The sequence below is a fragment of the Poecile atricapillus genome, chromosome 1 (genome assembly GCF_030490865.1).
Source record: "Poecile atricapillus isolate bPoeAtr1 chromosome 1, bPoeAtr1.hap1, whole genome shotgun sequence".
Classification (NCBI taxonomy): domain Eukaryota; kingdom Metazoa; phylum Chordata; class Aves; order Passeriformes; family Paridae; genus Poecile; species Poecile atricapillus.
In genome coordinates, this window is record NC_081249.1 from 16,275,961 (window position 1) to 16,289,182 (window position 13,222).

The following is a 13,222-nucleotide window of genomic DNA, read 5'->3' on the forward strand; positions in this document are numbered from 1 at the left end:
CTCCAGTCAGTTTGCAAGGTCTCCACCAATGGATGGCAAAGAAGAGTCAACAAAGCAGGCTTTGGGAAGGGTCAGGGATATATAAAGAAAATGTTGGAATATGTAATATACCATTCATAATATGCTTATGAAAATGTATTTGGCTGATGAAACACCAAGTGTATAAAAGGCAGAGCCTCCATTTTGTGGATGAGCGTGGTAGTCAGCCATGCTTCCAGCACTGTCCGTTTTGCTTTGTGGATTTTTTTTATCCTCAATAAAACTTGTATCACTCATTCCCACTTGGAGTCTGAGTCATTTATAACAGTATTGACTAAACTATGGCACTAAGTCGTATTAAATTTTGTTTTTAAACACCTTCAGGGACAGTCACTCCACTGTCTTCCTGGGCAGCCCATTCCAATGTCCCAAATACAGTGACACAGTGTAAGAACATTGGAAGTGAGTGGTTATGGGACTTGATCTACTCATGGCTTGGGGCAGCAAAGTGGCCTATGACAGCCTGAAGGGTCAAAGAAAGTACAGTTCAGCAGAACTATGCAAGGCAAAAGAAGGGCAGAAAAGCAAAAGATCTTTAACCCAAGATCTTTTAAAGAAAGTGAAGGAGATGTGGAAAGTTCTGTTTAGGAAATGAATAAAAATCAGGGAAAGGGATGGATTGAGGTGAATTGTGGGCAAACAAGACTATGGTGATAGTAAATGTCCTTCTAGCTTTTCTCTGGGATAATGTGCATACATATGTGTATGGAGGTCTGAGTGCAGTAATGGGAGTCAGACCTGTCAGAGAGGCCATGTACCCATGGTGCAGTCCTGGAATGAGTGCAGGTGTGTGAGGAAATGTGTGAGCACTAATGAAGGTAAAACTGGATGGTCCAGCAAGTAGGGAGGTGGCCTCAGAGTCAGGGGTGTGTGGGACCATAGGATATCTTGCTACTGAGGACCAGGGGAATCCTGGCCAGGTACTGGAGAGACCATAGAGCTGAGGGGTGTCAAGAGGTGAGGGAATCATGTGTCTAAGGGCAAAATTGAAGGGTTGTGGGGGATCCTGGATACCCTGAACAACGCTAGGTCCAGGAACTCCTGCCTGCAGCTTGTGGTGCTGCTTTTCCAGCAGAACAAGAGCCTGTGAGCACACTGCCTTCTGTAGCTGAAGCAAGAAGACTTTGTCAATAGGCTCCTCTTGATCAGGCCACCTGTACTAGACATCAATCACGATTCTCTTTGTTGTCTTGGTCTGCGATTCTTACAGGCTTTCTTAATTCTTTTCTGATGGTGGTTGCACCTTTGGTGCCAAAAACCTCTTCAGGTTTTTGCTGGCTTTCCATGTGCAAAACCTCTTACCCCTTGTGTGAAGGGACTTGGGGGATGAGGTGGGAGAAGAAGGGTGTCGCTTGCTGTCCCAACCATGGACTACCCTCTTTGCTAGTTTTTTTTACAACTGCTACCTTCTCCTTGATGGGGAATGGATAGATCCCCTTAATCTTAAATTATTTCTGGTGACTGCTGCTGTCTCAGGGAGGTCAGACCTTGGTTCTATCAGTCTATCTCCCTTTCTGACTCTTTAATATTCCTTAATATTTTTTTAATTGTAGTATTTTTAATTAACAATTGCAGCTGTTTCCCCTGCATGGTGCAAGAGACACTATTTTAAAGTGTCTAATTCTTATCAAAGGAGAAAGATTGATCTCCAAACTATTCATCGCTTTCTGTAGCACTGTCTTCTGAGGAGTCAACCCATTCCTCAGCCTCTGCAGAAGTGAAATACAGTTTTGCAATACCAACTAGAAGGGGCTTTCATCTTCACACTCTACCCAGTGTTCAAAATGCAAAGACATATGGGTATTCTGGTTCTGCAGTAATGCACACCATGCTCTTTTTCTTCTCTTTCATGAGAATAGTAGCTTTTTTACTGTAATTTACACATGTAGACTTTTCTGCAAATATAGACTGATGCAGCTCCATGTCAGGCAAATAAAGTTTGTCTCCTGAACAAGCACATTATGCTGATGCAGGGTAGAGTCTTCTGCTTCCTTGGTTTGGGCTACACCATCACGTGGATGATTCCCAGAAGCAGTTTCAAAATAATTAGTTTTCAGTAGAATTTTATTGTATTGACATTCTGTGGATTTGGATGCATTCTCTAGACCAGTATCCTGCTTTATGCTTCTGCTTGCTGAATGCTGCTTGATACATTAACACAGGAGGTGATGTGGGGCTGATGTTGGAGCTTGATGTAGGAGTTCTGTGCTGTAGGCAGTAAAGGCTCCAAATTCTTTGCATGATCCAATACTTGGATGTGTCTGCACAATTTCTGAGTTCTGTTACATGTTCTGGATTGTCAGTTGCCAGACCCATAGACAGAATCTTAGGAGGAATATTGTATTCATTGAGCCACACCTTCATTTGCATGCTTTCTACCAGGTAGTCAGTAGGTTCCTCTATAGCGAGTGGGTTGCCACTTTCTGGGGGGTTTAACCCTCTGGCCTAATAAGCCTTCCTCTGGGTTAGTGACCAGAGGGCTTGGGAGTCCCTGGACGTGAGGAACATACTGGGACCAGGTCCCAAGTACCTGTTGGCTTCCTTCTTGCTTGCAAGGAACTGGTCATCCTCCCCCAACCCTGCTCAGAGATACTCACCACACCTACTATGTCTCAGATTCCCTGGGGCAGTGACCGAAATCCTTTATTAACTTTGCCAGTTCAGTGGCCATAAATGGCACTTCCTTAAATTTGGGGACTTGATCCTGGTCATTTTCATACACGTATTCTGTTTTTAGTAAAGGGTGCACACAGAGCACAGCGTCCACCTGAAGCTGTGGCTCTGGTAGCTGCTTCCATGGATAAATGAGAGCAACTGATTTGGTTCTTGCATCTTCTGAGCACACTTCAGCATCCACTGGTGTGTTGGATCCCCTCACTAATTCCTCCCGTAAAACTTGTTGAAAGTTACTATTCTGTGCCTTTTCTTTCTCTAGCCTCCCTTCCAAGCCCGCAACTCAAGTCTGTTGGGATTGTACCAGTGCCTGCAGGGACTCGATTACCATCATCTCCTGGCTGCCGTGTGCCGCCTGTTCTTCCATGGCAGCAGCCAATGCAGCCCTAGAGCAGCACATGACAACAAGATGGCTGCTTTGCCCCTTCCTGTTTTACATCTTGCTTTAAGCTGCAACGCAACAATGCAATCCGGCGCACTCTGCCACTTCCTTCTAGGCCCCACACTAAGTGGCTCAAAACAGATCTATTTCACCAGAGGATCCCACTTCTGACACCATTAAATGTCCGTCATGGGGAAGTGTGAGGGATTCTTTTAAACCAATGCTTAGGGTGACATTAGATGTAAACAAGGTCAATACTATATCTGTGAACCGTTTATTAATAAGGGAAAGTAAGTAGCTGTAAGAAGACAATAGAGAAGGCAGAAACAAAGGAAAAGGAGGAGAGACAGAAAAAGAGAGGGGTTGACCAGCAAGACTTTGCAATGTACCATTGATGTTCTGTGTACTGTGAGCCGGGGGAGTCTCTCAGGAGGAGAGGTGAAACTTCCACGGTCTGCAGGCAGCATGTCTCCCATGTCAGTGAGAGGCAGGATGCTTGGGGAGTTGTCACTCAGGCAGGAGAAGGCAGCAGAAAGTGGGTAGGATCATGCTAGGATTGCATCAGGCTGCAGCAGGACTGTGGGCAGACAGCTGTGGGAACAGTTGGATAGGAGAGCAGCAGGTCCATGGACAGGTGTGGCAGGAGCAAACGCTGGGTGAGAAGGGTCAGCAAAGAGTGTGAGAGGGCAAGGGCTAGGGCCAGGAGCGTGACTAGGTGCAGGGTTTGGAGGTGGTCACTTGGACAGTTGGTAGGTGGCAGGGCTTAGTCGTGAGCAAGCAGGGACTGGATTCAGCATGCTCTGTCAGGCTCATGTGTCACACTCCATAATAGTTTATGTACTGCAAAGCTCCTCCCATGGTCTGATCACCCAAGAAAGATTACTGGATAGTCTGGAGAGTCTTCCCCAGCAGCAAGGGCTGCCCCACTGTGGAGGGAGCAGTTTGGAGTCTAGTAGTGGAGGCTGTCTTTCCGATAGGCTACCAGAAAGTATCCCCAGAGACAGAACCCTTCTCTATTTCCTAAAGGGGCTGCTTGCTCAGAGACAGTCCTCAGCGACCCCCTCCCCTTCATGAGGAAGGGGAACTTGCTGCCTGTGCACATGCTCACATATCACAGCTCCTAGAGCATGTGTCCTTCTGCTACTTTTCCATTCAGTATCTGTCTTGTTTTCTAGAGCATGTGTCCTTCTGCTACTTTTCCATTCAGTATCTGTCTTGTTTCCAAACACAGATGTCTGCCAAGGAAGGTGGAAACCTCCCTTGGACCCTTCCCTCTGAATTATTGTAACTTTGAAATGAAGGGGTTTACAGGAAGGAATACGGGATAAGGAATAACAGTTCTTTACTGGTATGTATATGTATATGTATATGTATATGTATATGTATATGTATATGTATATGTATATGTATATGTATATGTATATGTATATGTATATGTATATGTATATGTATATGTATATGTATATGTATATGTATATGTAACCAGGCTAACAGCCACACTGGCAGCAGCAACAAGCAGAACCACAAACCCAGGAACAGCCTCACCCGGCCGCAGCACCGTCCCTTTGGTGCAGTTCTGGGCAGGGCTGGCAGGGGCACTGCTGGCTCCCGGCCAGGCAGGGCAGGGGTGATGATTCCCCCACGCCTGCAGGAGGAGCTGGATGTGGTCATGGTGGGTGCAGCTGACAGAAAGGATGGAAAACAGGATTCCTTTACAAACCCCCCAGGGAAGCTGGTCCCAGTGCACCTCTGGATAGTGAAATGAGCTGTAGCAGGAACCTCAGAAGCAGCAAGCTGGAATGGCAGAGGTGAGCAGATCGTGGAGTAGCAAATGTAATGTATCAGTATACCTGCAGCTGTAGCAGGTGCCATAGGGTGTCCTGGCAGGCAGGGGATGTGGGGTTACAGTGCAGTGAAAAACCCGGAACAGCGTCAGAGAAATAAATGGCGGGGTTGGGGAGCAGCAGCCTGGCTCCTAAATGTGGCCAAGAGAGGCTCCCTTGGAGGGGCGAGGGGTCCTGGGTTTTCCACTGAGGCACCCAAGTAGATGGTGAGGGTCCTTTCTAGTGAGGTAGAGTGTTAATAAGGTCTCAGTGCAACAGCTGCTCTTATAGGCTGAGTTCCACTCATGGTAGAAGAAAACAGGGGATGGGACCCTGTTGTGGTGGTGAATTCTCCCCACAGCAACTGCAGCATGTCTCCCCTCTGATGTCGATGTTGATAGAGAGAGGGAGCTAGAGGCTACACCCAACCCCTTCCCCCAGTCCAAAATCTCACAGTTATTCTGCCCTTCCCAAGACAAAAATCCCTCAGGTAGGAAAGCAGCAGCTAGCTGCACTCCTCCCCCTGGTCTCTGGCTACATTCCTCTTGTCTCTTTCAAGTACTGGTCATTATTGTTTCTTAGCAACAAAAGGGAGAAAATTCCGTTAGAGAAAGAAAACAAAAGGAAAAAATCCTAACCACCCAACATCAAATACCAGATTTACAACTACAGTTAAAAATCACACTTCATAACCACAGTTCAAGAAATAAAACTAAACAATGTTGAGGTATTATTATGTCAAAATTAAATTGGTACCTCACAGTGGTAGTGGTAACAGCAAGAGAGGAGGAAGAAAAGTGAGAACCTTTGCAAGAGTTAAAACTGTTAAATGTGGCCACTCAGGAGTTAAAAGATCTCTTCAGAAAAGCTGGGAATTGAGGGATTCTAGTGACTTGTGAGCTGTGGAATGCATGACTTCGTCACCACCCCTACAAGACCCCCAACCCACTTCATCTGAGAGCTAACAAGGCTCTGTGGGAGACATGGTTTATAGATTATATAAGTCCTTTCAAGGAATCAGAAAGAAAACAAGTGCTGGTTGGGGTAGAAATAGTTTCAGGTCTTGTTGAGGCTGAAGCGGTAGGATGGCCTATTGGAGAAAACATAGTGGAAGTGCTGTAGGGATGGTTCAGTTACTTGTCCAAACCCAGGTGTTGCCACAGAGGACCCACGACCTTGAGACCAGGCCAGCCAGGGATGATGTGGCAAATAATAGAAGGACGGGCATGTTTTGATGTCCCGAAAATAAAAAGCTTTTAATACCAAGCAAAACAACAAACACATGCGTAGAATCCAGACAGCAGTATGGGGAGCACCAAAAAGGCAAGGTGTCAAGGTTTTACAGTATTTTATATAAACTAAAGTAGGAGTCTGAGGGTGAGGGTCCAACCAGGAATGAGGATTAGGAATATGTAAAAAACTGTGGCAAATGTGAACCAATAACTATAGGGGAAACAACCTTCTAGCAACATTTACATAAAACTGTACAGGGGATCGTGTGGGTAATACTTTTCTCTCCACGACTAGGAAGATTTTTCCCATAGCCCTCAGTCAAGGTTTTCATCGACCCCAACACCCAAGTCTATCCAATATGACAACAAGTCATTTACTGCCTCGGTGGTCTAAGAATAGGATAATCTGTGGGCACAAATTTGTTGTGATCTAGTAGAAGACAATAGTCCTTGAAAAGATCAAGGAAATTGTAACTAAATATATAACAAGTTCCACTTAGGCTGTGCTATGATTTGATTTGTGGTACCCTCCATGAGAGAGTAATGAATATTAAGAGAGTAAGAGTATTTTGAAACAGACTACAGTGGGATCCACAGTGGTGGATTCCTTCTTCCTTTCATCCTCTCCTGCAAAGGTCAATCCATGGACTGTTCAGAAATCACTGTTGCCATGTGCTGTTCAGAAATATTTAAACCATTGCTGCCACAGGCTGTTTAACCTATTATAATATTTAAGTAATTTCTCCCATAAATAAAACTTTTTGACAGATTGTTTGGCATTGTTTCACCATAATTTAGCTCAAGGGTATCCCAAATGTACCTCTGAGTAAGCAGTCCGTGTCTGCCCTCTCGGATTCAACATTTTGTGGTTATACCAGACCACGTGGCCCAGGATTGCCCTCTTGGGACCTGACACTTTTCATATGTAAAAAAGCACCGAGTATGTTTTATGTAGTCTAATGTTTAGTCTTCACTGAGCATGATGAAATACACAGGTACAGTGGGGAGATGAAAAGAAGCTTCTGTCTTCCCCTACAGGCTAAGCTTTTGCTACAGATCTTGCTTACCTGTGGTTTTGGGATGGGAAAGGCATACGAGTAAACAGGAAATTACCTACCTAATAATCATTAACTATGTGACCATTTGGTTAAATGTTATGCCAACTGAGTCACACTTGGAGACTGCTCTAAGGGTACCACATCATTGGGGAAATCCTCATACTCTTGCAAACTATCATTGCAGATATATATTGCAGCAGCATTCCCCAAAGTACCTTTTTCACACTTTCTCTAACACCAGACCTGCACATTTCAGCCTTTTTCCCATATACATTTTTTAAGCACCGAGTACAGTGTTTCAAGGCTACTTAAAAGATAACAGCTGAAACCAAAGTTTTGTGATGTACATTTTCATCTCCATTTTCAAAGAGACCTGTGAGGTGCTATTGTTTAAACACTTCCATGTCCTGACATCTCAATCACCTGATAATTGAACCATTTTAAAATGAAGTTGTGTTTGCCCTTCAAAATTTGTGTTCATAATCTGTGGCCTCACTTTTGCCTAAGGCTTGCTTTATCTGGTAAGATCCAGCCCCTGGGTTCTCTTATGTCTTGAGTCTGAAGTGTTGTAATTTTGTTTCCTTTTTCCTGCTGAAGATAAAACAGTGGTCCCTCCATTTTTCATCCCAGTTTTCTTTCTCTTACCCTTTTCTTACCTGTAAAAGCCGTGGGGCGAATTCAGCTGTTACTAGATTCTGGAAAAATTGTACAGGTGGGCACTTGAAAGTCAGTGACATTTTGGATAGACATTTTCCCTTACTCAATTTATGAAAAAAAAAAAAAAAGTTGAAGAGAAAGCAGGATTAAATAGGTTTGCAATGTGTAATGTGCCGAGGGTGACCTTGGGAAATACCGCACTTGGAGTCTGTAGATTTGATTTCACATCTCATTACAAGAAAGTGAAGAGAACATGTGATTTAATTGCAGTCACGTTTATTTGCAGTTTCTATACACACTTTCTAGGTAATCAAACTTTTCCAACACATTTTTTGAGAGGGGTTCACAATGAAACTGTCACCGTTTTTACTAAAAATAAATACAAGACTTAAAGTGTTGCACAGCTCTAAAATATACAAAGGCTTGGATTTAATGTAAACTTTGAAAACATTTTACAAAAGAAACCATATTTGCAACAATTTAAAAAGTTCATATTTACAAATATTACAAAAATACAAAATGGATGCAAGTCCATAAACCATTGTCTTTTCTGCCAGCATGAACTGGTGCTAGTACCAAAATAGTTACACTGTAACCTTCTTAATTTTTTTTTTAATTCTTTAAGTCATAACCTACAGTATTTCTCTATCTGCCACCATTGCAGCAAATGCACTCTATCACTGACCTTTGGCAAAAGCAAACATATGCTTTATTTGCTACAACTATCCCATGCCCTCTATGCTGCCACAACAACAAAAACAAAAAGGGAAAAAAAAAAAAAAAGAAACAAACAAAGGGGAAAATGTTATTTTTCAGAACACAGATGTATAACTCAAGAAATCATTTTCATAACATCCGTGCAAGCAACACAACAGTAGGTTGAAATGACGGTTCAGCAGTCACCTGATGCGCGTACTGTACCCTGTCTCAAGAGTGAGTGATGTTCCCTTTGCTCGACCCCTGTCCTCTGGTGCCTTAATGGGACTCATGCAATGCTACAGGGCTCCCCTCCATTTGTCTTCCTCTGACTCCCACATTCGTTCTGAACTCTTTTCTTCATAGAGGATTTAGAACCTCTCTGTTTGGGTTTCAGTCTGCTAAATATAAATTAGAAAATTAAGCAAAAGGAGACTATACTCCAATGGGATCATTCTGTGTTTGTTTTGTATGTGATGTATTGCCTCATTATTCTGGTAAAAGAAACCCCTAGTGTACATATATTTATTTAGGGTGTCTGTGAAATTTTTGATTGGTAAAAGTGGAATCATCAAAGTCAATTCAGCTGTAATCTCTTTACTGTTTTGAACAGCTATTTTACCTCAGGACTATTAAACATTTTGTAAAAGTGCTCCTGATAAATTTTTTGTGGAAAATGACTGAAGATGACAAACTAAAGATTTTCTGCCTATAAACTAGCTTTTCTCAGACTTTTCTTACCTAAACTAGCTTTTTCTCTTCTCCAGAATGTGATTTGTTATATGCTAAACATTTCCTCTTAAAATATTCTCATTCATTCACTTCACTTGAATTCAGACTTATTTTCCTACCTAAGCTACTAATGTGATAAGCCTTTTGTTTCCAAAACCTTTCTCCCATTACCTTTTACTATTTTAGATGATTTTGCAGCCCTTCAACTGATTGACCATCCCTCATCCCAACACACCTATCACGTGCACAGTGACTCTACCTCATCAACTGAATGCAACCAGGCTACACAAGAGGACAGTAGGAAACTCTGAATAATTTATGTCTTGTGGTAAGCACTAGACAAAATCAGATGTGAACCTTCTGGGGAATAACATTTCAGATATGTTAAACTGTTCTGATTTGCTTTGACTCCTTGAAATTGTAACAGTTTTAGGTAGAACCTTCCTCTTTAAAACATGATCTGCCTTCTTTTAATAACTCTTAGGCTTATGTGTTACATAATTAAAAGGAAAAAAAACCCCTCAAAACCCGAATTCACACATCCCGTCTCTCAGTCTTTTACTTATGCTTAAAGCCAACTTTTAGCCCATTTCTTTATACTCAAGAATGCTTTTCCTGCCATCCTACTTGACCTATCCTACTGCACACCCCACTCCTTCACTATTTTCTCTGCACTAACCTTTCCTCTTTTCCTAACCATATCCTACAGCAACCAATACCAACTGCATCAGATTTGGATAAAGAGGGCCTTGCCATCTTAAGTAGCACAGATGGGGCTACATCAGTGGAAATTGTGGTGGCCCAAAGGAGAATCAGGCCTGTTGGTTTTATTCTGTTTAAAAATTAAAAGTATAAAGCAACTCATGGGTTCCTGCAGATTTAAGATGAGAATATTCAACTAACTTCAAGTAATTCAGTTTTTATCTCCCTGCCTTCATTTGTATCAAAGCAGCTACTTTGATTTGTCTCCTTTCCCACCCCACCCCAATCCCTCACCCTGTTCTGTGTTTCTGGTCAACCCAGACAAGATCCCTACTGTACGTGGCTGGCAAAATGAACTGGAGCTTTCCCCTTCCCAGCTCAGCAATGAATATAAATAATGCATACACATACCTATTTCCCAGCTATGTTTTCACAGTGTCATTTTTGTAAATATTTAGGTAGCATGAATCTCATCAGCACAAAGAGAAAGCTTCACTGAAAACTCATTGCAGATATTTACTGATAAATCGAAAGCGCTTCTTGCATGCTTATAATTTATTTGTTTCCTTTACGAACCAGAAACTAATTGTGTTTAAAGATTATAGTTACCAGGTTATGACTGTGTTATGTATCCCAATAGCCTAATAGAAATATGAAAGTTAAGTACTGTTTCCTCTCACATCTGTCCTCTCTGAAGCAATCCCTGCACGAATGAAGGCCCAGGGGAGGCTATGGGATGGGGCCCTTTGGGGCTTTTCATCAGACCCAGCTTTGTTCTATCAGAATCACACTCATTTTCCCCACCGATCCTCATGGTAACCCTCCCAGCTATGCTTTCCAGTTAGCTTCTTTGGAGCTGCCTTAGAAAGACAAATGGTTTCTTTAATCCTCTCACAGTCAGCCTTTCCATTTCCTTAACTTAAGTGGAAAATTCCTGCTTTCCACTGCTCAATGTCATCCTTCAGGCCTGTCACACTCAAAGTGGTTATTGGTGGCCATGTTTTATGTTTGATATGAAAATGGTATTCACAGAATACAGTTATTACAATTGAATTAGTTTCTCTTCTATAAACAAAGTTGTAATGCAGTAAATCTTTTGCCACATCCACTTTTTGATAATTCTATTTACAAATTTTTATCAAAAATATGATATTTACATGTTTTGTTAATTTCTTCTAAAGTTTGTTTCAGCTCATGTAGAAAAATACCAATTCTCGAGAGCATTTTCTTTTTTTTTTTTTCTTCTTTTTGTTTTCTCCCTAGGGAAGCACTACAGTGAGGGATTTGTTTCTAGATGGGCAGCTTCTGGGGAAAAAACCCACCCAAAGTCATCTTTAACTCTATGGAAAGTGAATAGCCTTGAAATCTACAGTGACAATGGAAATGAGAGTGGGATAAACCAAATGAAGTCAAAAGAAAACAGAACAGACATAGCATATCTTCATCCTTTTAGAAAATGTAATGTAATAAATAGCTACAGCTGTAGTCCTTTTGTTTCCCCAGCATCTTCCAAACACAAACACATCTAAGCACTGATATTGCCCTGCGATTGTTCTCTTTTCCTTCTTTTTTTTAATTTTTTTTTTTTTTTTTGATTGCTACAGCATTGGCCTTTTATGTTGACATCCTTAAGAGCTTGAGTGGTGTTGGCAGCCTGGCCCGGGCACCCACACAGCCTATGTAGAGCTTTGAGAAGACCGATCATCATGGGGGCTGCCGTCCGAGTTCTCGGTCTCCCCCTCGGAGATGGCCTGCATGGGGGTGTTGTACAGCCTGCAGCGCACGCTGTACCGGCTGCTGCTGGCTGCCGGCGGTGCCCGCGACCGCCCCACCCGCGAGGATGCTGACATGGGGAAGTTCTTGGAGGAGAATCCTTCCGTGTTGACCCTGGGGGAGCAGGGGGAGAGCGGCGATAATGCGTCAGGGCTCGCTGTGGGAGGAGACTCTTCCATGCTTTGAAGGATGTCCGCCGTCAGTTCTCCAGGAGACTTCGGCAAAATAGGACTTTTCAAAATTTCTGTGGCAGACATCCTGTAGCTGGAATCAGATCGGCTGCCCTTTTTAAGGAGCAGTAGCTTAAACTCCTCATTGGATGTGTTGGACTTTTTGGCATTCCTGTATATGAGCCCCGGGGACCTCTGACTGCTAATGGGAGTGCCCACGTTGCTCACTGGTGGCATGTTGCTGGTGGGCAGTGTGCTGCTGGTGGGAGGCTGGCTGCTGGTCCCAGACGATGGTCTCAATCTATTTCTTACAGAAAGGTCTCCAGAATCCTTTCTCCCAAGAACTTTCCTTTTTGATCTGTAAAAACACAAAGGAAAACATTTTCATACATTATTTTTGTAGTATAATGCTTAGCACTGTTCTGGAGTTTAACAGATGCTTTCATATTAGTCAGAGTTCTTTTAATCCCTCTGTAAAATATTGGAGGCAATCAGTGATTCATGGCACTGAGCTGCAGAGTCCCTCTCAATATTACCCAGCTCTTCCGAGACAATGTATGTTCAACCAGCTCTTTGTAAAGACAACAATGCATACAGAAACTTAGGTAATAATAATACGCAGCAATAATCCATTCAGATTCAGAATCTATCAGAAAATTTCAATTTCAGTTGTGATGCCAAATTTCAGCTGACTACAAAATACTCCAAAATTGAAGAGATGCTTTCTCATATCCTTCTCCCTGCAGCAACTCATTCACCAGAATAGAGCTGGTGGACTGGTAGACAGAACACAAGAAGCACTGCAGGTAGTTTTCTTTGAAGATGTATGTTGGTTAGAGAGAACAGCCTGATGTTTATATCTGTAAAGCATGCCCCACATGCCAAGAAGATACTCAAGACTGCACTCCAGGCCATAATAAAACATGTTTTAAAGATGTCTTTTAGAAAACTAAACTGAGTTAACTAAAGAATGTAATTTGAGGACAAGACTTAAACATAGAATAACCATCCTCAGCTATTGTTAGTGGATAACTGTGCAGGGATGCGTGTTACCATTTCCCATTGCCGCAAGGTTAGGTCACCTGTGAATGACTGCAAACAGATCCTCAGTCGTGCGGGGTTTGTTTGGAGACACAAAGACATCCTCAGTGTCAGCCTGCGACTCCTCACTCAGTGGAGACATGATGGACTCATCACTTGGAGAAGACTCTTAAAAGAGAGAAGCCACATTATGAGTCAGATTCCACTGCACTTTGTAAGAGCATGGCCAGTTGGAGGCACCAGC

General features: G+C 42.7%; 1 protein-coding gene across 1 annotated transcript in view; it reads right to left on the reverse strand.

Annotated features, from left to right (window-relative positions):
* Positions 1-11,543: 11,543 nt before the first annotated feature.
* The window catches only part of NHS (NHS actin remodeling regulator), a 248,272-nt gene continuing 246,593 nt past the window's right edge, over positions 11,544-13,222 (reverse strand). The window contains exons 8-9 of the mRNA XM_058864667.1: positions 13,020-13,146; positions 11,544-12,295 (exon numbers count right to left, since the gene is read on the reverse strand). Coding sequence (XP_058720650.1) covers positions 11,671-12,295; positions 13,020-13,146 — 752 coding nt within the window. The 3' untranslated portion in view covers positions 11,544-11,670. The remainder of the gene's footprint in view (positions 12,296-13,019; positions 13,147-13,222) is intronic.